Source organism: Panicum hallii, chromosome 2, assembly GCF_002211085.1.
Source record: "Panicum hallii strain FIL2 chromosome 2, PHallii_v3.1, whole genome shotgun sequence".
In the NCBI taxonomy this organism is placed as follows: domain Eukaryota; kingdom Viridiplantae; phylum Streptophyta; class Magnoliopsida; order Poales; family Poaceae; genus Panicum; species Panicum hallii.
This window is the reverse complement of record NC_038043.1, coordinates 43,614,442-43,641,911: the sequence shown is the minus strand read 5'-3', so window position 1 is coordinate 43,641,911 and position 27,470 is coordinate 43,614,442. Positions and strand designations below refer to the sequence as shown.

The window sequence follows — 27,470 nt, the reverse complement described above, 5'->3', positions numbered from 1 at the left end:
AGGCAGCGCACCATGCTTATATGTGATTTCCAAACATAGCCTCCAAGAACGTCTCCCCACCCTTCTTTCCCCGGAATCCACAGCCCCCAAATAAACCCACGGCTGGCCATTGCCTCCCGCCCTTGCTCCATCCTCTCTGCCTTTGGGTGATGGAAGGCAGAGAGCGACAGCCAGGAGGAAGCGGTCCGTAAAAGACAAAAATTTTGCCGTAAAAAAATAAAGGTAAGGAAAATAATACAGCTCCGGCATCATGTCGTCGTCGGCGTTCGGCGACTTCGGCCCGCTTACCGAGCGCCGCAAGGCCGAGAAGGCGCGGCAGCAGCGCAGGCGCATCATGATCGCCGTCGGGACCGTGTCCATCATCATCTTACTCATCGTCATGGGCGCCGCCGCCATCACGTACAGCGGCAAGTCGTCCAGCGAGGGCAAGAAGTTCTCCGGCTCCAAGGGCTCGTCGCCGTCCAAAGGCAATTCCGGCGGCGGCGGGTCTAGCTCCAGTAGTTCGAGCTCGGATTCGGAGTCGGAGGCGTCGTCGGAGTCGAAGCCGGCGGACCTCAAGGCCGTGTCCAAGAGCATCAAGGCCATGTGCTCGCAGACGGACTACACGGACGCGTGCGAGACGAGCATCGGCAAGGCCGCGAACGCGAGCGCGACGTCGCCCACGGACATCGTCCGGACTGCCGTGGAGGTGATCGGCGACGCGATCAAGCAGGCGTTCGACCGCGCGGACCTCATCCTGAGCAACGACCCGCGCGTGAAGGCCGCCGTCGCCGACTGCAAGGAGATCTTCAGCGACGCCAAGGATGACCTCAACCGCACGGTCAAGGGCGTGGACGCCAAGGACGGCATCTCCAAGCAGGGCTACCAGCTGCGCATCTGGCTCAGCGCGGTGATCGCGCACATGGAGACGTGCATCGACGGCTTCCCCGACGACGACTTCAAGGTGAAGGTGAAGGACTCGTTTACCAACGGCAAGGAGCTGACCAGCAACGCCCTGGCGCTCATCGAGAAGGGCTCGTCGCTGATCTCCGCGCTCAAGGGCTCGAAACGGCTGTTGCTCGGCAAGGAGGAAAGCGCGGCGTCGTCGTCGTCCAAGGCCGATGAGCCGGCGCTCGACAAGGACGGCATCCCCGAGTGGGTGCCCGACGGCGAGCGGAGGGTGCTCAAGGGCGGCGGCTTCAAGAACACGCTGACGCCGAACGTGGTGGTGGCCAAGGACGGCAGCGGCAAGTACAAGACCATCAACGAGGCGCTCAACGCCATGCCCAAGTCCAACGACGGAAGGTACACGTCGGCCGACCTCGTGTCGTTCTTGGTGCATGCAGTAGTGTCTCACGCACGGGTGTCCGTACGTGTATTGCGTGCAGATACGTGATCCAAGTGAAGGAGGGTGTGTACGAGGAGTACGTGACCATCACCAAGACTATGGTGAACGTGACCCTGCTAGGCGAGGGCTCCAAGAAGTCCATCGTCACCGGCAAGAAGAACTTCGTCGACGGGCTAACCACCTTCAAGACAGCAACCTTCAGTAAGGACCGTGCTCGATCGACCTCTGATTACTGATCCTCCTCCTGCTATCACTGTCAGCCTCCCCAGCGACTGACGACGCGCCTGCAATTCTGCTTGTTGCCGTACGTCGGCAGCCGCCCAGGGCGACGGGTTCATGGCGATCGGGATGGGGTTCCAGAACACGGCCGGGCCGGAGAAGCACCAAGCGGTGGCGCTGCTGGTGCAGTCGGACAAGTCCATCTTCCTCAACTGCCGCATGGACGCGTTCCAGGACACGCTGTACGCGCACTCCAAGGCGCAGTTCTACCGCAACTGCGTCATCTCGGGCACCATCGACTTCATCTTCGGCGACGCGGCGGCCGTGTTCCAGAACTGCATCCTCGTCCTGCGCCGCCCCATGGACAACCAGCAGAACATAGCCACCGCGCAGGGCCGCGCCGACGCGCGCGAGGCCACCGGCTTCGTGCTCCAGAAGTGCGAGTTCCAGGCCGAGACCGCGCTCCGGGACGCCGGCCGGCCGCCCATCCGCAACTACCTCGGCCGGCCGTGGCGCGAGTGCTCGCGCACGCTCATCATGGAGTCGGAGATCCCGGACTTCATCGACAAGGCCGGCTACATGCCGTGGAACGGCGACTTCGGGCTCAAGACGCTCTGGTACGCCGAGTACGGCAACACCGGGCCCGGCGCCAGCACGGCGGGCCGCGTCAACTGGGCCGGATACAAGAAGGTGATCAGCAAGGCGGACGCGACCAAGTTCACCGTCGAGAACTTCCTGCACGCCCAGCCATGGATCGACCCCACGGGAACGCCGGTCAAGTACGACCTGTTCACATGAGGGCGCCCGGGGATCGCGGGCGGTAGGGGATCGGATCGGAGGAGGCCGGCCGTGCTTAATTCTCATCGGCAAAGGGTGGGTCGATCGATCACTGTACACGAGTGGAGATGCTGCGATGCCTGCCGCATGTACGTCCAGTCTGAATTCCCGTTGGTATACTGGCTGCTCTATGTGTTTTGTACATGTACATGAAGTTTCTTTTTTTTTTCGTGCCACGGTTACGTCTCAGTATAGCAGATTTGGAAATTCTTTGACAGAGGAAGGTCAAGAGCAGTGTATATTGGCATGGTTTTTTTTCCCTTTGTGCGTCACACTACTGTACCATTTCACTGACAACACTATCAGTTAGCTGAAAGTGAGGCTTTGTTCGGCCGGTGCACTGCTGTCGTCTGATCCAGGGGCTCAAAAATTAGGCGAAGTTTCTGCCGTTTTGGTACTATTGCTGTCGTCAGAATACCGTTTTGGTCGAATATTATTGCGATTTGCAACGTTAAGACTGGAAAAAAGGTACAATTTTAGTTCGGAATATTATTTTGGCTGAACATTGCAGCAGTAATACATGGGAATTTTTGGCTCAAATGTTTAGGTCCTTGAACTACATTATCCAGTCAGCTGAATATTTACAGTTTCTTTATTTCAAAAAGAAAGAATATTTACAGTTTCTCTGCCTTCCTTGAATATCTATATTACACTGATGCACTGAGCTGAGACGGGCCTATAGGAGCGCACCGCACAAGTGCCCAATGCACGGACGTCCCTGGCAGACCTTTTGACTGCCCAATCTCACAGCACAACTTTTTTATCCAAATTTGAATCTTTTTTCAAGAGAAAGAAAAGATACCCAACGGTCACACTGTGTGACTCTCACCTCGTCCGGCTACAAATACCCACCCAGCGCGTACAATACAACATCACCATTCACCAGCGGCAGTCCGGCCTCCGCCTCACTCACACGCTCCCGTGCGCGGCCATGGCATTCGTGCTCGTAGACCACCACGACGGCTCCAGCACCGGCAGCGAAGACGCGGCCGCGGACAACGACACCGCCATCGACCTCCCGCACCGCTCCGCCAGCGGCGGTCTCCGCTGCGCGCGCCCTGCTGGGCGCGTCGCACGAGGACCTCCGCCTCCGCGCGCACCAGCTGTCCCGCGCGCTCATCGGCGCGTTCTTCGTCCGCGCGGCGGCGGCGGCGGGGGCCCCCTTCGCCGGGGGCCGGGCGCGGTTCCCGGAAAGGCGGCCTCTACGTCTGCCCCGACCTCCCGCCGCTCGCGCCGGCGGTGCGGGCCGTCCAGCGGGCGCTGATGCACGTCGCCGTGGAGGAGGCCAGCCACGCCGCGTGCGACTGCTTCTACGACACCGTCCGCGACGTCATGTGGCAGCTGGTCGGCGACGCCCCGGACGGCCGTGGCCCCGCGGTGTTCGGCCGCGACAAGTTCGAGACGGCCTTCGCGCTCGAGTGGGAGGAGTGATCGTTTACCTTTGTTGCCTGTCGTAGTAGTTTGCTGCTGATGTTAGTGAGGTAACGTCAATTATGGTGTTAAGATTGTCATGATTTCGTCCTATCCGGTCCAGAAGTGTCATGCCTGGTTCAGAAAGTACTTTTGAGTTGCAACTACTACTATTGATTGGACGATGGATCCTAATGATGAACTTGTGTGCAAGTATTGACTGGAATGCTGGATGATGGCTCCTGGTGTATGAACTTGGATAAAACCCTCTTGATTAGTTTCTGTGTATTTCTTTTTTTGCATAGGAACAGTTTAAAGATCCAAGGCTGATCCTTCGTAGTTGCATCCGAGTTGTGCAACTCCAGGCTTTAGGTTTCAGAGTCCCTGCTCTGCAAGTTCCGGATGTCAAGTGAACTGCACCTGACCATGTTCAGTTTGATTCATCTTGAAACTCCGTGCACTGGCCTAACTGATCTCCCGTATTAATCCGCAGAATTCATAAAGTCATTATTAGATAACTCCATAGAGAGGGACATCCAATTTTCCCTGGTCGACACGCCCAGTGAAAATGTGTGAAGAACGCGAGTTGATTCTCAAACAAGGTACTAGTAGCATTATTTCATCAGGATAGTAACAATATTTGCAACAGAACTACTAGCACTTCAGACAAACTGGAATACCATCACTTCTTCACCAGCATTTTCTGGTATTGACATGTTCAATTCTCGAACAAGGTGGCAGCAGCAGCGGCAGCAGCAGCATCTCTTTCTAGGACTGGATTACATTCAGAAGCGCAACAATACATGTACCACCACCACAACACAAGCTGATAAAAGAAGGAAGCTCCTGCATCCCTAATCACAAACGGCACCTATCCACACGCACATTTAACCCTTTATTTTTTTTCTCAAAAACTCAAGAGAGCTGCGCTTTCTTTGTATTAAGAAGGAGAAAAATAAGTCTGTTACAACAACGCGGAGTGGCTCACACTCACGCAAACTACTAGAGCACACGGTTGTAATTTACAAAGAAAAAGAAAACAACCTAAAGAGAGAAAGAGGGCCACCACCACGAACTCCTCGTCGTAGAGGTTGTCGTCCTCCTCGTCATCCTCCAGGTTGAGTTCCATCCAACGAGGCGGCCGTCACGGCCGCCACCCGAGAGGTAGACGGGGCGCGCGCAGGGGGATAGGGTAGAGGAGACCACCGGGACCCGGGGGGTCGCCGATGAGCGGAGGGCGGAGGCCATGGGCTCGGCTGGCGGTGGCCGCCATGGCCGGGGTGGCCAACGGCGAGGGGCTCATGGGTGGAACATCGAGTGCTGGGATAGAGAACCAGGTACCCGCTCCATGGATCTTGGGCAGATCTAAGCTCGCAGGTAGGGGTTCCTTTTCGGTGGGAGGTGGGGATCCGGGAGGTGGGGCGGCCGTCCGTGCTGGAGTGGCGGGGGAGCGGGCTAGGTCGTCGATGAGGGGGTGGTTTGGCGGAACGGTGGTGGCCGGGGTGGCCGGCGGTGCATAGGGGGAGGTTGGGGCTCTTGAGCTCACGGGCGCTCATTCGGCATCCCCTGTTGAAAGATAAACACAAGGTTCAGCCTCTTTGCTACTTGCATAAAAGAAAAATTGTTGTCGCTTGCTCGCAGTTTGAACATTGCATGCAAATAGAACATCAAGAATTATAGAAGCGGGTGGTTCGCAGCATAGAACGTCACGGATTTTGAAACCGGTGGTAGTAGTGATATTTTGGGTCAAAAGTTTAGGCCCTTGAACTAAGGTCTGCCGTGCCAAATATTAAATATCATTGTTCACAATTGCGGGAGAAGATGAACAGCTCAAGTTTGAAATCACGATGAAAGGTTAGGAACATCGTTACTACTCCAGTCTGCCTTCTTTGAATACTGACGCACTGAGCTGAGACGGCACCCAGGGCCTACAGGAACGCACCGCACAAGGCGCCAATGCATGAGCGTATAGGGCAGAGCGCGAGACATTTCGACTGCCCAATTTAATTTCAAAACAACTTTGACTGTCCAATACGAATGCAACGTCTGCCGCCTCTCCGCTCCTCCCGTAAAAATTTACTCGACGGACCCAGCGTACAACATCGGCGGCGGCAGTCCGGCCTCCGGCGCACACGCTCCCGTACGCGGCCATGACAATCGTGCTCGTAGACCACGACGAATCCAGCACTGAAGCCGCCACGGGGAACCGCGACTCCATCCTCGACCTCACGCTCCGCTCCGGCGTCGGGCACTACGCGCCCTGCGTTGGCTTGGCTGCCCTTCGCCCGCAGTGGTCTCCGCCGTGCGCGCCCTGCTGGGCGCGTCGCACGACTGCACGAGGACCTCCCGCTCTCGGGCGCGCTGGGCGGCGCGTTCTTCGACCGCGACGAGCCCCTTCGCTTAGTACAAGCAGAACTGAAACACGGAGTACAGCACAACCAAAGCACAAGCAGAACCGAGTGGAAGACCGATTGGCTTAGTAGTACTAGTAACCACTGCATCAGGGAATTTGGAAGATAATTCAACAGAAAGCGGCATTCGATTCTCCCAGGTTAACACGGTCAGCCAAAAGTTTATCAAGAAGCATGCCCGCTCTTAAACAAGGTAACAGTTGCACTTATATTCAGAACCGGATTCAGACCGAAACAACATTTTTTTTTGAAAGACGAAACAACATTTGCAACAAGTAACTACGTGCACTTAAATTAGAACGGGATTCAGCCTGAAACAACAATTGCAACAAAAGTACTTGCACTCCAGACAGACAAGACCAATAGCAGTTCGTCACCTACAATTGGAACAGGGGTTGCTAGAAGGTTCAGTTCTCGAACAGGATAGTAGTACTAGCATTTCTTCAGCTGCAAATGATCGGACGGGTTACAACCAGAAGCTCAATAACCCATAACTGCGACAATACAACTAGTACCACCAGGACACAAGCAGACGAGGTAACTAAACAACGAAGCATCCCTAATCACAGACGGCACCCCATCCACGAAACGCCCGCGGACGCAGCGCCCCGCAGGAGACGCGCCGGCGCCGCCTAGCCGCCGAACCCGTAGAGGGTGCGGCCCTGGCGCTTGAGCGCGTAGACGACGTCCATGGCGGTGACGGTCTTGCGCCTGGCGTGCTCGGTGTAGGTGACGGCGTCGCGGATGACGTTCTCGAGGAAGATCTTGAGCACGCCGCGGGTCTCCTCGTAGATGAGCCCCGAGATGCGCTTCACGCCGCCCCTCCGAGCCAGCCTCCGGATCGCCGGCTTGGTGATCCCCTGGATGTTGTCGCGGAGCACCTTCCGGTGGCGCTTGGCGCCGCCCTTGCCCAGGCCCTTGCCTCCCTTGCCGCGCCCAGACATCGCCGCCGCCGCCTCGGTCTCCTCTCGCGCTCGCCGGAATTGGGGGATTTTTCGTGGGAGGGAGGCTTGGAATCTGGCGGAACTGGATAGGGACGGGTGGGGGAGGCTGATAGCCTCATATAGAGGTGGGAGAGAAGCTGGGAGGCGTCGGATGGGGAGCGATCCGTGTGAGGGGTGGGAGGGGTGCTGGGAGCCGTTGGATGGCGAGGGTCGGCTCCTATTGGTGGAGGGGTGGGATCGCGGATCGTGGCGCGGGGCGTGCGTTTTGGGGGTTTTGGCCTTTCGGAGGTGGGGCGCGCGGGGAAGTTGAAGATCGCGTGGAAAACTTGTGCTTCCTGGGTGGGGGTGGGGGTGGGAAAAGGAAAAAATTTTGGGTGTGGCGCGCGGTTCCGTGGTGATGGATGGGCCGTCCGTTTGGCTCTCGGCTTGTTGAAGATGAAACTCTCTACCGAGGTTATGGGCTGGGCTGGCTAGTTTTGGAGCTAACGCGGAAAAATTGGCCTGTTCTGCTTAGTTTGCTTTGGATTTGCCGTTGTTGGGGTTGTGATCTGCATATATTTATGGAAGTGCTACATTACTGTATACAACGTTACCTTTTTATCCTCACTAAACGTGAATCCAATTCAATTGCAAGACTTGCAGCTTTTGTAATTCCAACTATCCAACACCTCTTTATTCAATTAAGTAATGCTAAATTTAGTAGTGATGGGTCCAGGGACCCAGGTCCCCAGTAGGCTCACTTCTCGTTGACCAGCCCAAGACCGCACCTGGAATAAGAGCGCTTGCATAAGGTGACAACGGCCGCCTCGGCCCACAACCCCAACTGACAGTTCGGTTAGGATGACCAAGGCCCATGTCCTCGACTGTGGAAACGATGGGAGGCCGAATACAACCTTACGACCGAGGACTCCGACTGGGCTCCGCCTTGCACGTGGCAACATCGCTGACCGGTCTTGCCGGTCGGGGAGCCAGACCCTATGTACCAGCGGCCCCTAGGGCAGGTGCAGAGGAAAAAGATGAGCTCCAAAGTCAATTTGTCGTACACGGCCAACCGCTCCCTCAACAGGGGTCACAGTCCCCCATGCTCTGGCAGCAGGCCGCCACTATTCTAACTGCCCGTCCTCGTGAAAGGACAAGGCATAACGTCATCATAATACGGCCGGCACGCTCCCATCATGACGGAGTGACCGGGCGTGGCGTCAGGGACGGGACGTCACAATTGTACCCTACCTATCGACGCCCCCACGACCTCCGTTCGACGGAGCATGACGCGTGGGAATAAGACAAGACGCTCGCGCCACGACGCAGGACTTGGACGGTGATCACCGGAAGACTCCGACTGACGGGACGGGTAGATCCGACTGGTGTAGCTGACGACCCTGACCACGAGGTCGGGAGTTCTCTTTCTATCCTTACACTCTTAACTCCCTCTAAAAAAGAACCCATTGAACTATATAAAAGGGAGGGTCATCCATCTCATTCGAGTGCATATAACGCACCACATATCAACTATAGACTCAAATCTCACAACTTCCGCTCGAAAAATTGTAACTTTCCAACCCTCACGAGCACCTGGGCTCAAACAATACATCCGACTAACCCCCTACTAGACGTAGAGCATGATTGTTTGAACCAGTATAAATCTTAAGTTATTGTGTGCTAGGCCGTATCTAATCACGACGCGCGATGTACACTTCGAGTAGATTTAACCGCCGGCCATTTCCGGAAACGACCCCTGGTGTACTTTACATATATTATTTGCTATTACTGCATCCATGAGTAGATGACTTATTTAATCAATAGTTGAAATAAGAGGGCAAAGGCCAAATTTACACTCATTGACAAGGACCACAACTTTTTATTGGACAATTTTTATCCACAAGGAATGATGTTTTATTAGATGAAAATGGCAACCAAAACCCTTTTGCAGGCACTTTTCATGGGAATGCACTAGATACGGGATACGGCACTGTACGCGCAATTGCAGCCTTGCAGGAGGATCAAAAAGAGTTGTTGATTCAGGTATGCTGAACGATAGAGACACTGGCGCTGCAATTCTTCGCCTCCCACGGATGGTCCTATAGTTTAAAATCAGCTATTAAGATGATTTTTGGTTTTATTTGAAGTTTATTATGTTGGGCGCATACTACGTGTAGACAATTGATGGTCTGATTCTCACTCGTCGATGGGTTGAAGCCGGATTTTCTTTCCGTTAAAAAAAACGTGAAACAAATAAAAAGAGGGAAAGTTTGCATGAGGGGCATTTCCTCTCCGCTGATTGGCGTAGATCGTGCGCGATGCCTTGGCCGATCTCAGCTTTCAAGTCCGGAGCGGTCTGCAAATCACATCGTGACACTGAGCTATGCTAGCGGTAGAGCAGTAAAGCTTGTCAAGTCGTTTCAGTTGGAATGGTCGTCTTTGACTGTGACAGCACGGAGTACTACCTCACAGGAGGCAGATAGTTACGCTTCACCGCGACCTCATTAATTGCAGTACTGGGGTCTACCTGGTCATCGGTTTGTCCGATCCGCGTACACCCAGCTTGGGATTTGGAAACGTTGGAATGGAAGGACCATCGGTTCGTGACATGTGGCATTCAGGAACAGCAAGCGTGGACGAGCACGACGTACGGCAAGTCGGCTGCAGAAGACCCGGACGGACTAGCTTCGGGTTTCTTAAGAACGGTTCGTCCTCCTCGCACGACATGAGAACGTTTCATGGTACGGCACGTGTACGACGGTGAATTTCTAGCCCTGCCGCGTCGCTTCGAAACGCGCGGCTCTTCATCCGCGGGCGCCTTCCATTCCTGCTATCTGTCTTTTTAGAAAACCCTCCGCTGCCAAATCTAGCTCTTCCTCATCCCCCTCTCTCTTTCTCTCCTTCCCTTTTCTCTCCCTGCCACTGTCGCCGCCCGCGCTGTACGCTCCTCCACTCCAGCGCGAGCACCGCCATTGCTCTTCACCCCCTCCATCTCATCTCCCGTCGAGCATCGAGTGACTCCGGCACCGACTCCCTCTTCTCTCACGCGCACTTGGATCCATCAAGGAAGGCGGCGGTGGCATAGCAGCCCTATAAATCTGCCATGAGGTAAGGTACAGGAGACGGATCGTCCTCCTACTCATGTCCGTCGCCGCTTCGGTCTCCCTCTCCTCCTCCTCCCTCTCTCTCGATTCCAGTTCTCATCTTCACTTTTATCTTTCAGATCAGCAAGTATTCTCTAGGGCTAAATCGGCGCGGCAACTAGCCAACCTACCCATACCCGGCAGCGGCGATGGCGAGGCACGAGGCGTCAGCATCAGTGGCGGGCATGGACTTCCAGCTCCGGATGAAATCATGGCTGTGATCCCACCGTCTCATAGGACTGTAGGAGCAGCTGGAAGTGACGCGCAAAATCACCTCCATGGTCATCGCCTCAAGTGTCTCCTGGCTCGAGGCCGCCGCCACACGCTGCCGCTGTGACCTCACCGACCGCGATCGCAACGAGGCTGACCTCCGTGCCCGCCTGGCCGCGACCATCGATTTCAACGTAAGCTCCCCAGTCACCGTAATTCTTCCAGTATCCGTAGTATTAGGAACTGTACTTAGCTTCTTGCTTTCGGATCCTTGGTGTGCAGCCGAAAAGTGTTGTAGGAGAGGGACTCGCTCACGTAGCGGCCAAGAAGCTGGCAAGGAACTTGACAAGGGTGCGACCTTTACTAACTTTATAGATCTCTTTCACTGCAAATTCTCTAAATTCTGTTTAGTACCTTTAATTTTTAGCACGGATTGTAATAAGAAGCCTGTGAATTTTGACGAGAGTTGTTTTTTGAGTGTACCATTAGTAAAATTGCTGATGACTTTGATTGAACTCCACTGGTAGGCGCAGCCTCTTCTCCCGTTCCTCTTTTTTCAACCTAAAACGGTTTGGAACAATACCAGGATGAGTATCAAATGTTAGTTTCTTGGATAAAAGCACAGAGGTATTTATTGTCTTTTATTTGAAACAAATGCACGGAGGAATACCACAAACAAATATTTGTACATGCCATACCTACTTGATTGAAAGTATAGGTGAAATTGGAATTATTTTATGGCTTACTGCTAAGGTGTGTGGTTTATCTTGATGGGTGTTTTAGTGTGAAACAATTCTTAGTATATACTTCATATAAGTGATGCATCTTGTCCACGAAATCATATTGTGTGAGCAGTTATAACATTCTTGTTCAAAAATTCAATTCGTCATGTGAATTGCTCTTGCTTGTAAAGAGATTGTGTGTGCTGTTGCATAGTACCTAGAATTTTGTGATTTTGTAAATTATTCGCACTCTATATTTGTGTTCACCTCTGCGTGGGCATCTGAACAGCGAATAATGTGTTCAGTTGTTAGTTATTTATGTCAAATTTGGATGTGCAGCTACTAATCTGTTTAGTTGCTTGAAATACTCAATTTTAAGTAGCACATAGGTTTAAACCTGCAGTTCCATTCTATAGAATTATTGATCTTCAGCTGCTAATTCTAGGCTGATTAATGTTTGATGCAGGTTGGGGACCACAAGGATATCTCACATAAGTTAGAACCGACTCAATGTTTGTGGGCTTGGATAGGAGGCTACATGTGTCTGTGCAAAGGTTTCTCAGGTATAACTAAATGTAATTGTGCTAAGTTGAAATTGTTACTTCAAGATTCAGAGCAATTTTTTTCATACAGGACAAAAGTTTTTCCACATGGCAATCATATTCATGTGTTCCACATAGCTTAATTTATACCTATGAGCATTTACAACAAATCTTCCCTCGTAGCTTGTTAGTATGAACTTTAATATTGCTGGATTAATTTTGTGATTTGCTTGATATGATTTTGCATGTCGTGGTCTAAAATGTAGCTTAGTGTATACCTCTGAGAAGTTACATCAAATAGTAATATTTTAAATTCCTGCCTTAGCGCCTCCTATAATCCACAAACCAGTATAAAGTAGGGCTGCTTTCTTGAATGATCTATTTTTCGGGGGGACTTCAGCTTGTCAAGTGATCCTGTTAGCATCTTTCTTGTCCCTATTGACCTGTACCATATGCTAGGCAGCAGCAGTATATTTTTTTTACCCATACATAGAAAAAGGAAGAATAGGTAGGCACCTCACTGATAATGCATAACCAAACATTCATTTCAGGTGCCCATACATAGGGAAAGGAAAACTAAGTAGGCAACTTCTGAAAATGCATAAGCAAAATAATTAGGCAACTTAGTGAAAATGCATAACCAAATTGATGTTGTCCAACAGGATTTTTTTTTAAGCAAGTCCTCTTCAGGATAATTAGGAGTTGTGTATGATGATCTTATAATAATTGCAGCAGAATGTTTGCTCTCTGATTTTATGAACTGTGTGGTTTGACATGAAAAAAATTTTGGCTTCACATATCAAGCTGTCTGTAATATGTGTTTGTAAAGTTTGGCATTTCTATTCCCTACAGTTTGATATAATGTACAAAATAAAACTATAGGCATCTATTTCTGAAATTTAGCTTACTGATATATGCAGTTGGATCCATATTGACGAATCAGGCATTATATGTGACTTCTGCTTCTCAAGTTTTGCATGCCATGTTCTGTTACCTCTGCACAAATGGTACTTGATTCTATCTATGAATGTTTGGTGTCAACAAAACTTCTGTTGCTTCTGTATCTATAGACATCTGCCTCTAATATCATAAAAAAATACCTACCTCTAATTTTTTTCAGCCATCACACTAAAATGGAAAATTGTAATTGGCCTACAATCAGATTATCAGCATGGCTGGTATGGTTGGTGCTTTTTGGTGCATTTAATTGATATTATTTTATCTTTGTTCCACTAATAATGTAGAGGTCTCTTGAATAAAAAATGATAACTGGCAAGATTGAATTGATGTCATTTAGGCTAGGTTTTTCATAAATTTAAAAGAGAAGAATTGTAGCCTTAGTCTTCTAGGCTTGCCATTTACTTCTTGTGAATAGAATACACCATGTTCATTACAGTAATATCATGTTTACAGAGATTTCACTGTATTATCCGGTTTGGTAGAAAAATATGTGAAGTTCATTTTCTTACTTAGTCTAACAATGGTAGAATCATTATGCACGTAATTTTTGTTGTCATTGCAGTGAAAGCAAGGAAGCAAGGATGGTTAGCGCAATAAGAGGATGCAGTCCTTTTATCTACTGGTTGCTCGATACTTGAGCTGTTCAAAGCTTGTGTCAAACAGCTAGATGTATTTTTGAAAATTTAATATTTATGTATTGTGCAACCTTTTTGTTTCCTAAACCTTATTTAGTACGCTGCATGTCTATTTGGAATTTTGGATCAGTATTCCATGCTACCGGTGAAGGTGTTCAAATATAATTGCGCTGTGAAATAGAATCCATCATTTTAAGATATGTGACATGCATTTCTTTCTATATATCTTCCATATATTTTATATATCGATCGATGTGTTCAGCTCTGCTGCTTTGGCTATGATAGGGCGTGTTCTAGTAGGATAATGACTGTACTCTGAAGGAAACGCTAGACACAGTATTACAGTAACTCTTCAGTCTTCAAGTACCGTGATGAAAAGTAGATAGCTCCAAGACATGCTTCCGCATATGCAACCGCACACAGGCGTTTTGGAAAAAATATGGAAAAAGACATCATTGAGGAGTACTCGATTGTATAACATGGAAAAGATAATATGGCTCTTTAGTAATACTCCCTCCGTCCTATAATACCTAGTTTGATTGTTATTTTGCTGATTTTATATCAGGTTAGGAATAATTTATTTTTCAAAACATCTTAGGATGAAATAAATTTTGAACCCTTCAATGCTTTATATTTCAGGACGGAGGGAGCATATCTTTTAGATAACGTGTGATATCTTTAGCAGATTTGGAGATTTTTGTTGGTCCAAAAAATCTACAGCTTGGGCAACGGACGCCAAGTGCTTTTCGAACGACTCGTTGCACCTGCACGAGCGCGCGCTTCAGTTCCGCTAACACCCACAAGTCCACAACGAGCATGAACATGAAGCCGCCCCCGTCCTCCTGCCTCCTCCTCGGCGCCCCTCTTGCGCTCCTCGTCGTCGTTTTCGTATTCCCAGCCCTCCACCCTCCCCAACTCGGCTCCGATGGGGCCGGGGCCCTCTGCGGCAGACGCGCCACCACCACCAACGTCGCCGCCGTCACACCGCCGCAGGACCTGGAGCCCGAGCTCAGCCTGCTGATCGGCGTCCTCACCATGCCGAGCCGGCTGGAGCGCCGGGACATCGTGCGGATGGCCTACGCGCTGCAGCCGCCGGCCTCGCGGGCGCGCGTGGACGTCCGCTTCGTGTTCTGCAATGTGACCGACCCGGTGGACGCGGCGCTGGTGGCGCTGGAGATCAGGCGGCACGGCGACATCCTGGTGCTGGACTGCGCCGAGAACATGAACGACGGCAAGACGCACGCGTACCTCTCCTCCGTGCCGCGGCTCTTCGCGTCCGACCCCTACGACTACGTGATGAAGGCCGACGACGACACGTACCTGCGCGTGGCCGCGCTCGTGGAGGAGCTCCGGGGCAAGCCCCGCGCCGACCTGTACCTCGGCCGCGGCTTCCCCGTCGGCGACGACCCCGCGCCGTTCATGCACGGGATGGGGTACGTCGTGTCGTGGGACGTCGCGGAGTGGGTGTCCGGCAACGAGGACATCCTGCGGAACAACGACACGCGCGGCCATGAGGACCGGCTCCTCGGCAAGTGGCTCAACGCCGGCGGCAGGGGGAAGAACCGGTACAATCTCAAGCCCAGGATGTACGACGTCCACTGGGACGTCGACAACTTCTGGCCGGACACCGTCGCCGTGCACAGGCTCAAGGACAACCGCCGGTGGGCGGCGGTGTTCAGGTACTTCAACGTCACCGCCGGAATCACTCCGTCCAACCTGTATCACCTGCCATGATCGACGCATACTTCGTCCGTTTCCACGTGGAGGTTATGTCCACTGGCAGTGTTTCTTCCAGAAAACATTTACCGTTGCACCTCGAAGTAATAATTGAATCGGTGCACTTGAAAATGGAAAAGAAATATACTACTTGCTACTTATGTGTACTTTTTGTTCAAGACTTTCTTTTTGTGTTTCTACATCATTCCATCTCAGCTACACATCCGAGTGAATTGTGTAGCGTGCGCACGTAGTGGTGTATATGTGTTTGCGTCACCTTGTAATGACAAAAAAAATGCTGCTCAATGCAAATTTCTATTCCATGCGCGCCGTGCAATCTGGCCTTGACAACTGCGCGCCGTGCAATCTGGCCTTTTCACTAACTTGCTGCAAATAGCAGAACTGCTTTAGCATTGCAGATAATGCAAGTTTTCTCATGGTACAACATCAACAGCAAGAGTTATCAGAGACGAACAGGAACAGCCGCACTGGGCAGAAGTTCGAAGTTCTCTTTTTTAAGTCTGAACATGAGGAGAGATTTTAAGTTCATGAGAGCCGAAACAAACAACAGAACTGCCAACAGATGAAAAGACAAGTTACTCTGCATTTAACAAAAGAAAGATTGCGATTCGACAGGTGGCGTTTCGCACGGTCGTCCAAAATTCCTCCAGAAGGCATGTTGATTACTGAACGAGCTACCTTCATCAGGAAAAGATTCAGCAAGAAGCACAACATTTGCAGCATGATAAATATCATTTCTTTGCTGCGGGCATGTTCAAACCTCATACAGGATATGCAGTTCGCATTTCTTCACTGCATAAAGATAGGACTACATTCAGAGAGGCAACAGTGTGAGCAAAGTAATACTACTACCACACCTAAGCCAACACAGCCAATCCCTTGACGACGAACCATCCCCAACCACACACGGCACCAATCCAGGAACCGCGCCCAGACGGAGCCCGAGCCCAGGAAGGAGGCGCGCCGGCGCCGCCTAGCCGCCGAACCCGTAGAGGGTGCGGCCCTGGCGCTTGAGCGCGTAGACGACGTCCATGGCGGTGACGGTCTTGCGCCTGGCGTGCTCGGTGTAGGTGACGGCGTCGCGGATGACGTTCTCGAGGAAGATCTTGAGCACGCCGCGGGTCTCCTCGTAGATGAGCCCCGAGATGCGCTTCACGCCGCCCCTCCGGGCCAGCCTCCGGATCGCCGGCTTGGTGATCCCCTGGATGTTGTCGCGGAGCACCTTCCGGTGGCGCTTGGCGCCGCCCTTGCCCAGCCCCTTGCCGCCCTTGCCGCGCCCAGACATCGCCGCCGCGAAAACGAAGGAAATTGGGGATTGTTGTTTTCTGGTAGAGGAGCTTGTGAATCGGATGAGGACGGGTGGGACAGGGTAATATAGAGGTGGGAGGAGAGCGGGGAGGCATCGGATGGGGAGCGATCCGTGTGAGGGGCGCGAGGGGAGACGCTAGCTGTCGGATCGTGAGTCATAGGCTCCTATTGGTGGAGGTGCCGGAGAGCGGATCGAGGAGAGGTCGTGGGGTTTCGGGGGTGTGGCGGTGCGCGCGCGGTGAATGGAAATCGCGTGCAAAGTTTGGGATTTCTGGTGGGAAACGGGAAATTTTGGGTTTCGGGCGTGGCGCGTGGGGGTGTCCTTGATTTTTTTTTTCACAGTCTAAGTGTCGTGGGCTGCAGCCCAAATTAGCCGGCAGCGTTTTCGACCTGGGCCCAAAGTCTGCGTTTTTAAATGAAAAAAGTCTTTTTTTACCCTCTGAAATCTGGATCGAGTCCGCGTTTAGATAATAAAAATGTCCGTCTGGATTTCTTGGACTCGCGATACCGGACACGTGATCACCCTCGCTATTTTCCTAGGTGGGTTTTCAATTTTTATATTTATTTCAGCTGAATCTTTAAAAAACTATAATAAATCATAGAAAAAATAAAAAATCTATTTTTTTACGCCCATGAGTAGATCTATGCAGTGAATATATGGTATGGTATAATTTAGTACAGAGTTTTTTCTATAGTTTTAGATATATAATTTTTTATAATTAATTCATCGCTAGAGTTTTCTTGGTCCAATTACAGTGAAATTTTTATGGTGGACTAAACATTACATGTTTAAGCTGTAGTAAAAATTTTATTTTTATTGGATCATGTATGCCTGAGTTATAGATTTATCTAGGTTTATCTATAGATTTATCTAGGTTTATATAGATAAATCTATAAATCCGTCATATATGATCCAATGAGAAATATAATGATTAGCTTACCATAAAAATTTTGCCATAATTAGACCACGGAAACTGCAGCTATAAATTAATTACACAAAAGTATATATCTAAAGCTACACCAAAAGTTTTGCACTAAATTATACCATATCATATGTTCACTGCATAGATCTTATCCTAACAAAATTGGATTTTCTATTTTATGAGTTTTTATGATTTACTATGATTTTTCAAAGATTCAGCCGAAATAAACATAAAATAAAAATAGAAAAGGCGCCTAGGGAAACAGCGAGGAAGGTTACGTATCCTGTATCGCAAGCCACAGGGATCCAGATGGACGGTTTTATTATCGGTTTTATTATCTATGGAGAAAACGCGGACTCGGTTAAAAGTTCAGGAAGGTAAATTTTTTTTTTCCTTTTTATGTTGAAGTTTCAAGAAGCTGAGCTAGTGTGATTGCTTGCTCGGTTGCTCCTCTCCTAAAGAAATAAAGAAATAAAGAAAAAGAAACGACACAGCTTGCCCGAGAGCAGGGTGTGTCCTACGATTCCATAGACAGTTCCGTCCACAATATATATGACCTTCTATAATGAATACCTCGTGACAACAAACCAAAACGTCATAAGCTCATTCATTTTTATGATGTTTTATAGGAAACGGCATACTTTTGTGACGAAAGTTAGGTGTTCGTTACTAAGTATACTTAGAAATCATCATAAAATATTTTAATGTAATATTGTAATAAACACTCTTTCATTTTATATGAAAACTACCGTGCGTCACAGATTTTATTTGACAACACTTTCATTTTCTTTTTTGAGAGTTTTTTTTCAAAATAAAAAGGTGAATCCTACTGCCTACTAGTTTGATGACTAGTTGGACATAAACTTTTTATAGTGAATTGCATTTATAAGTGTTGGTTAAGTGGACCCACCTATCATATTTAAACTGAATATAAAACAGAATGAGAACCGAAAATAGAATAAAAGCACAAAAATTGTAAAGCGAAAGTAAAAAAAACACAAAAAAGAAAGCACATGCAAGACTCGAACCAAGGACCTAAATGCTTTACCACCAAGCAACATGGTCATCTGTGTTAGGCTGTGGCAATTATCTTTGATTATTTTAAAATTGTTGGTGTGGCGTGAAAAATGATGTTAGCAACAGGAATTGAACTAAGGCTCGTGTTCGTTTCCTTCCCTTTAAAGTTTAGACCCGTCACGTTAAAGAGAATCTTGCTATTTAGAAGTATTAAATAAAATCTGTTTATAAAACTTTTTGCACAGATGGGTGCTAATTCGCGAGACAAATTTAATGAGCCTAATTAATCCATAATCTGCCACGGTGATGCTACAGTAATCATCCGCTAATCATAGACTAATATACCTCATTAGATTCGTCTCGTGAATTAGCCCTGAAGTTCTGCAATTAGTTTTATAATTAGATTTTATTTAATACTTCTAAATAACAAGATTCTCTTTGATGTGACACCTCTAAACTTTACCCTTTCAAACCAACGCACCCTTAATCTACACTGAGCTACATTCGATTTTGTTAAATGTTCATATGCAGTAGAGTTAAAATAGAAAAAGGCGGCACACAAAACTAGGGTTCGAACCCAGCCTTCCACTTCCCCAGCCTCCGCTTCCTCGCCTACCCTCCGCTTCCCCAGTTTCCGCGCCGACCCTCTCCCTGCGCCCCCTCCCCGCCGCCCCTCTCTCCGCGCCGCCTCCATCTCATGCTCCGGCGCCCCTGCCCCTCCCCCCGCCTCTCGCGCACCTCCCTCTCTCTGCACCTGTCACCTGCCATCCCCTCCCTTCTCCCTACTGTGCGTCACCGCCCCTCTGATTCGGGCCGCCCCAACCATCGCGCCCGGATCCACGCCGCCGCCACTGCCCTCCCCCCGACCGGAGCTGCACCACCGGCCCCTGAATCGCACCCCTGCGCTCCTCAACCTGGAGCGGTGCTCCGCCCCTGCCCTCCTCGACCTGGAGCAGCGCCGGTGCCCCTTCCATCCCCCCCTCCGACCGAGCAGCGCCGCTGCCCCTGCCCTTCCCCCCGACCGGAGCAGTGCCGCTGCAATCAGGAGCTGTAAGTTCCCTCCCTCTCTTGCTATTTACTGGATGAATGTCTAATTAGGAGCTCGATGGATGATTATGCATGTTTTGCATAAGATTTATTTTTTAGGTACTCTAGTTTGTGCTCTACAAATCAGAAATAACTAGAATCAACGCGCGGCAACGCCGCGCTTAGGGCCTTTGCTAAGCCTGTGTGAATTCCATGAGGACAGATACATATCTGTCAATGTTAATGATAAGATTAGAATTTGGCTTGCTAGGAAGTATCGAGAGAAAACTGTTCCTTAATTATGCAGGTTTGCAAGGATGTGCAGCAGCTTGCCATCAACAACTGGCTGATCTTGTAGCTTGTCGCATGAATGTGTAATGCGATCATCAGTTTCTTGTACAGGTTTTCTGATGGAAGATCTAGATTGCTAAGGCTAGAACATGCATTTATCATTAAATTTCTTGAGGAAATAGCAAGGTGATATAAAACCAAGTAGCAAGTTTTTTGGGGGGGCAGGGGGGTGGCGGGGATTAATTTTGCCCTTATTAGTGCAATTATTTCAGTTTGAAACAGAATAGGTACACAATTGAGAAAGTAATAACACATAGCAAGTTATCAATGACTACTTATCAGTCAGTCTGGGCATAAAACCCGAGCCCGAAGCCCGAAGCCCGAACTACCCGAGCCCGAACCCGAATAGCCCGATACCCGATACCCGATGGGCCTGCTCGGGTAGCAAACCCCAAAACCCGAACTTATTTCGGGCTTTTTCGGGTATCAGTGGGCGGTACCCGAATAGCCCGATCTACCCGAACTAATTTACTCGGGCCAATTAAGATGGCCGGCCCATGGAGGAATGCGGCAAGCCGGCAAGAGAGTGGCCCAACCCGGCAACCCCCAATCCCCTATCGGGCTATCCCGAGCAAGCAGGAACGCGAGGGCGAGGTCGCGACTCGCGAGCGAGTGGCGGCGCCCTAGCCGTCGCCCGTCTCTCTCCCCTCCGGCGGTGGCGGCGGCGCGGTGCTCGTCTCTCTCCCCTCCGGCGGTGGCGGCGCTCCTCCCTCCGCGGGCCGCGGCGCTCCTCCCTTCGCGGCGCGGCTCCGAGCCTCCGACGGCGCGGCTCCGAGTGCGGCCCGCCCGCCGTGGCCGTGCCCTGCCCTCCGCCGTGGCGCCGTAGCTTTAATTATCATGTACGTCCTTGTTATTGTCATTTGTCTTTGAAACTTGAGATGGAATAATGGTCGATTTGTCATTTGTCTGCTGTAAAATGTTGCTTTGAGACATTGATATTCAGAGTCTGAGAGTCATGTAATGGAGTAATGGCTGATTTTGTTGTTGTTAAATGTTAGTTTGTGACATGTTTACTAAGTTCGGGTAGAACGGGCTACCCGAACCCGAACCCGAAATTTTCGGGTACCCGAAATTTCGGGTAGTGTTCCCAGATACCCGATTTCGGGTAGCGTTTGCAGATACCCGAAATCTTAAAAAGCCCGAAAAGCCCGACCCGAAATTTCGGGTAGCCCGAACGCCCAGACTGACTTATCAGGAACTTAAGAAGAAACCAAAGAGCATTTGCATTTTTTGCGATATAGCAGGATAGTATATTTGATATCTACATATCAGAACAATATAGTCCTGATCCATATAATGTGGATTCATTGAGAAAAGCAGATGTAGCATGGTAAATTAGATTAAGAAGCTGTATACCTGGGATTGACTGTAGATACCTTCCAATCTTCTTTTCCTTGGATCTTCACTGTCATCCCAATTTCTGAAATTTGATGATACTTATCAGGGCCATAATCAGTCGGAATATGTCTTTAGTGAATATAATGATTATGGCTTAGTACCCTAATGAATCGATGTCCATATCATCAGATTTTTAAGAGAAATGCAGTAGAGGTAGCCAATAGAATGTAACTGGAATAGAACTATGCCTCTATTGAAAGGAAATTCAGTTTATTATCCTACAAGTAGAATTAAGTCCAAATGCTTGGACCTGAAGAAGTAGCATGTAACAAAGTCTCCAAGCAATTATCTTGTTCCATTCTAAATTTAATTGATCTGCATCTAGCTTGCATGACCATAAGACAACAAATTTATTGGAACATACAATCTGTTTATATGCAGAGTTCACCTTATATGACGAGGATCATATATAGTCTAGCCTTTTATGGAGGAGGGGAAGAACCTGTACCTGGGAGCCAACAATAAACTATATTCAATGCCTTATATCAGTTCTGCACATTTTCATTTCAAGATTTCTTTCCTATAGATAAGACTGATGCCTTTCTTAATTGAAAGTTGAGAAAGGATTTGCACGTGTTTTATAGTTGCTTGTTGAAATCTTATTTGATCCTTATATATATGAGCAACCTAGCACTTTAGGAATGCATGTAGGCTTTGATGTAAATGAAATCTGACTACCAGGAAGCTGTACCTGCGCCTGTTTGTTTATTGTGCGCCTTATCTTGTGTTTTAGTGTATATTTCATATTTCCGTGCGCAACAAGTTTAGTGTGAGGATAAGTTATGCACAGGCTGCATAAGCTCCTATGTCATGAACTTCAGTTCCATTTTACCACTCAATACTTTACCTTTTATTTTACCACTCAATACTTTACCTTTATTGGTTATATTTGTTAACTGGCTAATGTATCTCCGTCTTGTACTCAAGTTAATGTTCTGTGTCCCGCTCCTATGGCATGATATGTATCAATAATTGGGAAGTCAGCAAGTTAGGTCCCCATTTATTTGTTTCAATTAAATTGTCTCTAGCCTTACCTCAGCATTTGAGCAAACAATTAGAAAGTTTTAACCATAGGCCTGATTGCTAGATGCATTCTTTTAGTCATATTCTTAAGTGGTGAACCCTTTTCCATGATATGTTGTTGCTGATCAGTTTAAGTTGTTTTTATGTTCAGGGAACTAAGAGAGGTCTGGAACTGGATCAAAAAGCCCCTGTTCCTGATAATCGACGAACCGGAAGATGCTCCACTATTAGAGGAGAACAAAGGATAGATCCTATTTGTGATTTATGGTCTTATATTGCATAGGTAATTAAGGTAGTAAATATGTGGCTGAGTGCAGCATCACCTGTGTACTTCTCCTGTAAGTTGTATTTTCTAGTGCAAATGATTTTATGGTTGAGTGGATTGATTTGTTTTCGCGATAAAATAGCTGAATGGCTATAGAATATTTGGATGACTGATTCTGTTAGGTCTTGTTGCGCTATATTTTGTGACGAATCAAATTGTCATAATGGGATTGCCATATCATATTATAGTCATCGCCACGTCATAAGATGACAAAATTTTATGACGTTTTCTATCCTACGTGGCATATGTACGGTCATCCAAATACACAGTTTTGTGATGTTTCTTGTATTGATTATGATGAAAAATAAGCGTCATAAATTAGTGATGATAGAATAATCATCACAAGATTTATGATGAAAAAAAATAGGTTTTCATCACAAAATACCTTTTATTGCAGGGTACATGCGATGAACGGATTTTCTTCACGCAAGTATCACAGATTATGAAGCATAACGAAAATATACTTTTTGACATAAATCGTAGGATGTATGTACTGATGCGGTTTGCACTTTGCAGCACACGCAAGGATTCCTACCTTGGTGTGCCCGTTCCTGCGAACGGTGACTGACTGACTGACTGACTGACTGAGTGGCAAGGTTTGTACAATACGAGCAGAGTATCGTGCCAGTGCGCGAGCTGTAGCCTAGTTGTGCACCCCCAGTAGAGGGCCAGAGCAAACGGAACTTGCAGGCTTGGACTCTCCGGTGTCCGGTCTCCGCACCCCGCTGATTGGCGCAGCTCGCAAGTCGCAACAGGTGCCGAGGCCGAGCCATCCAGCAGCAGCCCCCCTGATTTGACGTCCCAACGGCGGGCACGAGCCGGCCGAGCTAGACAGCCCGCGGTCGCCTCGCCGGGACCCCGTCCGCCACGCGATGTCCGCGTCATCTCGGCAGTCGCCGCCGCGCGCGCCGCGCGCAGGCGAGGTGCCCCACCCGCCACCCGTGGCGCGACTCGCGGGTAGGTCTGCTTCTGCGTGGTGGGCCGTATCCGCTGGCCTCGTTCTTGGCCCGACCTGACGAGAAAGCAGGGCACGGAAAGAGTCCCCTGCCCGCGTGTGGCTGCGACCGAGACCCGCGAGCTGGAGCTTGCGCTTGTCCGGTTGTTCGGACGACCGGCGGTTACACGGAAGCACGGTCCGGTGAGATCCGGTCGGATAAATAACTGCCGGACGGTTGGTTCACCGCGTCCTCCGTCTCCCGAGTTCAACGCCCGCGCGACGCCGCGTGCTCCACCCGCTCCCGAAAGGCGTGGGGGCTCGAAGAAGATGGCCTGAAAACGAAGTCCGCCCTTTGCTTGGATGGAGTCGCCAGTCGTGCGTGTAGATTCCAGCATGACGTCTGCGCTACGACCGACGGACCTCTATTAAGTTGCTTAATCAGGAAGCACAGCGTTTTGTGCGCGCGCGTGTGTTTTAATTTGATTTCCAGACAAGATGAACGGCAGAAGGGGAAGGGCATCTGCGAAAGAAGTTGAATTCATCTGCACGCCTGGACTCCGTCAAGCACGGGAAGTGAAGTGGCAGGCTGGCAGCACGCTACGGAGCACCGGCGGCGGCTTGTCTCTCTCGTACCATCAATCGGGAACAGTTTTCCTGATGATGTGTGCCTTTCGCCGGTCCCAGGGCCAGCGGGCACGGCACGTTCCTCCGACACGTCCGCCTCACGATCCAGCGCTGCTGTGCTGCACAAGGCCGAGGGCAACGCCGAAAGATCACGGGACGGGAGCCCCGCCCTCCGCGCTGGGACCTGGGACACGCCTCGGCTCAGAAGGGCGCCGGAATTCTTTTGAACATTTCTTTGTTGAAGAAAAGCTTTTGAACAAACATTTCTCATCGTCGGAGCAACGAGCAGCGAACACTGCACGCTGGGCTTGTACAGACTGCAGGGAGGCTCTCTTCTCTTGTCTCTGACTCTGAGGGAGCATGTACGATCGGTGCTACATGTCGTCCGGTTTGGTCACGTTGAGCGGCTGTCGTCAGGGCCACCGCACGCTGTGCTCTTGGCTGGATCTCTTTGACCTTCCGAGTATCACTGCAATAGTGACAGGCTGACAGCCTTGCTCTTGCACAGGGATGCGTCCGTGCAATGGGATCTGGTTTTTTGTCTACGCTTCAATTGTCTGTCGAGTCGTATCGTTAGTATAGTTGCATCTGATTGTGTTCTATAATTAAAATTAGAACCCGCTCCATTTCAAATTAGAGATCATTTTGATATTTCTAAGCTCATAAATATGTTTAAATATATAATTTTCACTATCTATTTAGAAAAAGCCAAAGCGGTTATAATTTGGTACGCGGAGAGTATTTAGCAACTTTTTTTACTAGATCTGAGCCTCAGTTATCCATGTGGATATACTACTCGTGAAGTAATGCAAGTAACGTTGACCTAGCAAAAACGCCCGAGAGTATGGTTACTCAGCTGCTGCTAAGCTCAACTTGATGAATCCAAGGAATCCTTCAGAGATCGATTTAGAAACATCGCGCGTTGTACGAAGATTCCCCGTCGCGTGAACAGTAATCCAGGATGTTACCCGTTCTGATTTCTGAATTAGTGCATTGTTTTGCGCGACTGCTCATGTGCTACAAGCAACATGCCTGCCTCGGGCGCTAACTCTGACACTAGCTACTTGCTTCTCCAAAACTTGTTGCTGGTGGTACGTCTCGATCCACCCATTCCTCTTCAATTCGAATGCCAGAAGCCCAGAACGATAAACCCTCTTGCCAACCGGTTCCGCGATTTCTTTCACACAGACTCAAATGGGGACCGCCATTTCTATTTGAGCCAAGCTGCCCCGGCTCGCAGTCTCGCACGCGCGCGCCCTCCCGTTTCGTCATCCCCGACCAATGCAACGACCACGATGAAGCCGCCCACGCCCACCTCCTACCTCCTCCTCGCCCCGCTCGCGATCATCCTCCTCGTCTTCGTGCTCCGCCCTCCGTCCCGCGCCAGCTCCGACGGCCTCGGCGCCCTCTGCGCCCGCCGCGCCGGCTTCGCCGACGTGGCCGTCGCGCCACCGGCCGAGGCGTCGCCGTCGCCGTCGGAGCCGACGCAGCCGGAGCCCGACTTCAGCCTGCTCGTGGGCGTGCTGACGATGCCGAGCCGGCGGGAGCGGCGGGACATCGTGCGGATGGCCTACGCGCTGCAGCCGCCGGCGGCGCGCGCGCGCGTGGACGTCCGCTTCGTGTTCTGCAGCGTGACCGACCCCGTGGACGCGGCGCTGCTGGCGGTGGAGGCCCGGCGGCACGGCGACGTCGTGGTGCTGGACTGCGCCGAGAACATGAACGACGGCAAGACGTACGCGTACCTCTCCTCGGTGCCGCGCCTCTTCGCGTCGCGCCCCTACGACTACGTGATGAAGACCGACGACGACACGTACCTGCGGGTGGCGGCGCTCGCCGAGGAGCTCCGGGGCAGGCCCCGCGAGGACGTGTACCTGGGCTACGGCTACGCCATGGGCGGGCAGCCCATGCCGTTCATGCACGGCATGGGGTACGTCGTGTCGTGGGACGTCGCGAGCTGGGTGGCCGGCGCCGACGAGATCCTGGCGCGCAACGACACCCTAGGCCCCGAGGACCTCATGGTCGGCAAGTGGCTCAACCTCGCCGGCAGGGGCAGGAACCGGTACGACCTCAAGCCCCGGATGTACGACCTCAGCTGGGACATGGACAACTTCCGGCCGGACACCGTCGCCGTGCACATGCTCAAGGACAACCGCCGCTGGGCAGCGGCGTTCAGGTACTTCAACGTCACCGCCGGGATCGAGCCGTCCGACCTCTACCACCTCCCGTGATCCGTCGAGCAGCAACACCCCGATTTTTTTTTTGTGTTAATACTTAATAATCCGTTCGCGATCCGTGCCAATTGTTAATTGTTTGATGAGTGTTCGTGCACAAGTTGTGCGGGACACGGATGGACCATGGGGGAGAGTAGTGGGGGAGCATTTTGTATCGAGTCGATCGTGTCGTCTCGTGTCATGTGGGCCGACGACGGCTAGTTCGTTGACGCGCTCGGGAGAACGCCGTGCAAGGCGGAACCGTCTCGTGGATCGCTTTCGGAAGCTTCTTTCTGGGCGGCGACGGCCGGACGGTTGGCGCCGTGCTCGATCGTTTGGCCTCGTGACATGACGTCCTTCCCTTGCTGCTGATTCCTCGATACGCCATGGAGTTTCGAAGAGAGCATCGCTAGTTCTGTCTCTGTCGTCCTGAGAACGGCAAGTGGTGTTAGGTGTGCATGCTCTGTGGAATGTACGATCCTGGTGTATTCTACAATATAATGCGTACTGCATGATGCAGGCCCTGTAACCCCTCTTATACGTTTTTATCACTGTGGTATAATTGTGGTATACAATAATACTCCTACAAGTATATTAGTACACAAACACAACATCACTATCAATCCCTTGGGGAGAGTACGCATGATAGCAGAGCGGCTTGCGTGTTCCTTCCACAGGCAACAACCATTGGTGCTTCAAGTGGATGCTGTTCGGTCCTGTAGTTCTCTTCTCAACTTCTCAGAGAACGCTCGCAAGTTCAAAAACTATAGCACTGAACAGCGTTCGCCTTTTCAGTCTGCAAAAATCACAAGCGTACTACTCCGTCCGTCCGGTCAGGAAAACATGACATTCCCAACTGGAGGATCAGGATTGACCTCCTGGCGGAGCGTTCTCTCCGGTCAGGAACGTCAGATTTCACGGCCGGAGGCAACACCATTTGGGGAGCAAACTTGCAACAAGATGCCATGCCGAGGCACCGAAACAAAGCGTGGTGGCCCCACGAGCCAATCAGCCTGAATCGCCAATGGCCGGGCGCGCCGTACTCTATTGCTAGGTTGGTGAGACCTCAGCTTCGATCATACTGTATGATGAAGCAGGCAGGCCATGGACGCCACCAAGGTAACCGACAGAGAATTCTGCCGCCGGCGGCCACCCTCCCTCTGCCTCCTGCTGTTGCCATCACGCAAATAGGCAAGCTGCGACCGTCTAGACAGCGCCCTTTTCGTCCTGTATGATCTGTGAATGATTGATT

The 27,470-nt window shown here is 50.5% G+C and overlaps 5 protein-coding genes, 1 long non-coding RNA gene and 1 pseudogene across 7 annotated transcripts; 5 read left to right on the top strand and 2 right to left on the bottom strand.

The window, feature by feature from the left end:
- The first annotated feature begins 250 nt into the window (after positions 1 to 250).
- On the top strand, positions 251 to 2,590 carry LOC112883148 (pectinesterase-like). Its single transcript, XM_025948393.1, has 3 exons — positions 251 to 1,284; positions 1,368 to 1,528; positions 1,644 to 2,590. The coding sequence occupies exons 1-3, from the start codon at positions 251 to 253 to the stop codon at positions 2,342 to 2,344; spliced, it is 1,896 nt and encodes a 631-aa protein (XP_025804178.1). The 3' UTR covers positions 2,345 to 2,590.
- On the top strand, positions 2,460 to 3,919 carry LOC112881091 (annotated as a pseudogene).
- Positions 3,920 to 6,469: 2,550 nt separating this feature from the next.
- On the bottom strand, positions 6,470 to 7,250 carry LOC112880208 (histone H4). The gene has a single exon (XM_025944712.1). It carries the CDS (start codon positions 7,146 to 7,148, stop codon positions 6,837 to 6,839), a length of 312 nt encoding a protein of 103 aa, XP_025800497.1. The 5' UTR covers positions 7,149 to 7,250; the 3' UTR covers positions 6,470 to 6,836.
- On the bottom strand, positions 6,759 to 16,423 carry LOC112880209 (histone H4). Its single transcript, XM_025944713.1, has 2 exons — positions 16,050 to 16,423; positions 6,759 to 6,836 (listed from the first exon to the last, which is right to left on the bottom strand). The coding sequence occupies exon 1, from the start codon at positions 16,359 to 16,361 to the stop codon at positions 16,050 to 16,052; it is 312 nt and encodes a 103-aa protein (XP_025800498.1). The 5' UTR covers positions 16,362 to 16,423; the 3' UTR covers positions 6,759 to 6,836.
- LOC112880207 (beta-1,3-galactosyltransferase pvg3-like) lies at positions 14,156 to 15,073 on the top strand. Its single transcript, XM_025944711.1, has one exon. It carries the CDS (start codon positions 14,156 to 14,158, stop codon positions 15,071 to 15,073), a length of 918 nt encoding a protein of 305 aa, XP_025800496.1.
- A 2,476-nt stretch (positions 16,424 to 18,899) lies between the features above and the next one.
- Positions 18,900 to 22,627, top strand: LOC112879536. Of its 2 annotated transcripts, XR_003226096.1 has the most exons (3): positions 18,900 to 19,374; positions 21,481 to 21,587; positions 22,274 to 22,627. It is a non-coding gene; the product is annotated as an uncharacterized LOC112879536 (long non-coding RNA). The 2 variants fall into 2 exon arrangements; XR_003226095.1 differs by lacking the exon at positions 21,481 to 21,587.
- A 2,578-nt stretch (positions 22,628 to 25,205) lies between these two features.
- LOC112882303 (beta-1,3-galactosyltransferase 6-like) lies at positions 25,206 to 26,756 on the top strand. The gene has a single exon (XM_025947329.1). It carries the CDS (start codon positions 25,304 to 25,306, stop codon positions 26,234 to 26,236), a length of 933 nt encoding a protein of 310 aa, XP_025803114.1. The 5' UTR covers positions 25,206 to 25,303; the 3' UTR covers positions 26,237 to 26,756.
- The last annotated feature ends 714 nt before the right edge of the window (positions 26,757 to 27,470 follow it).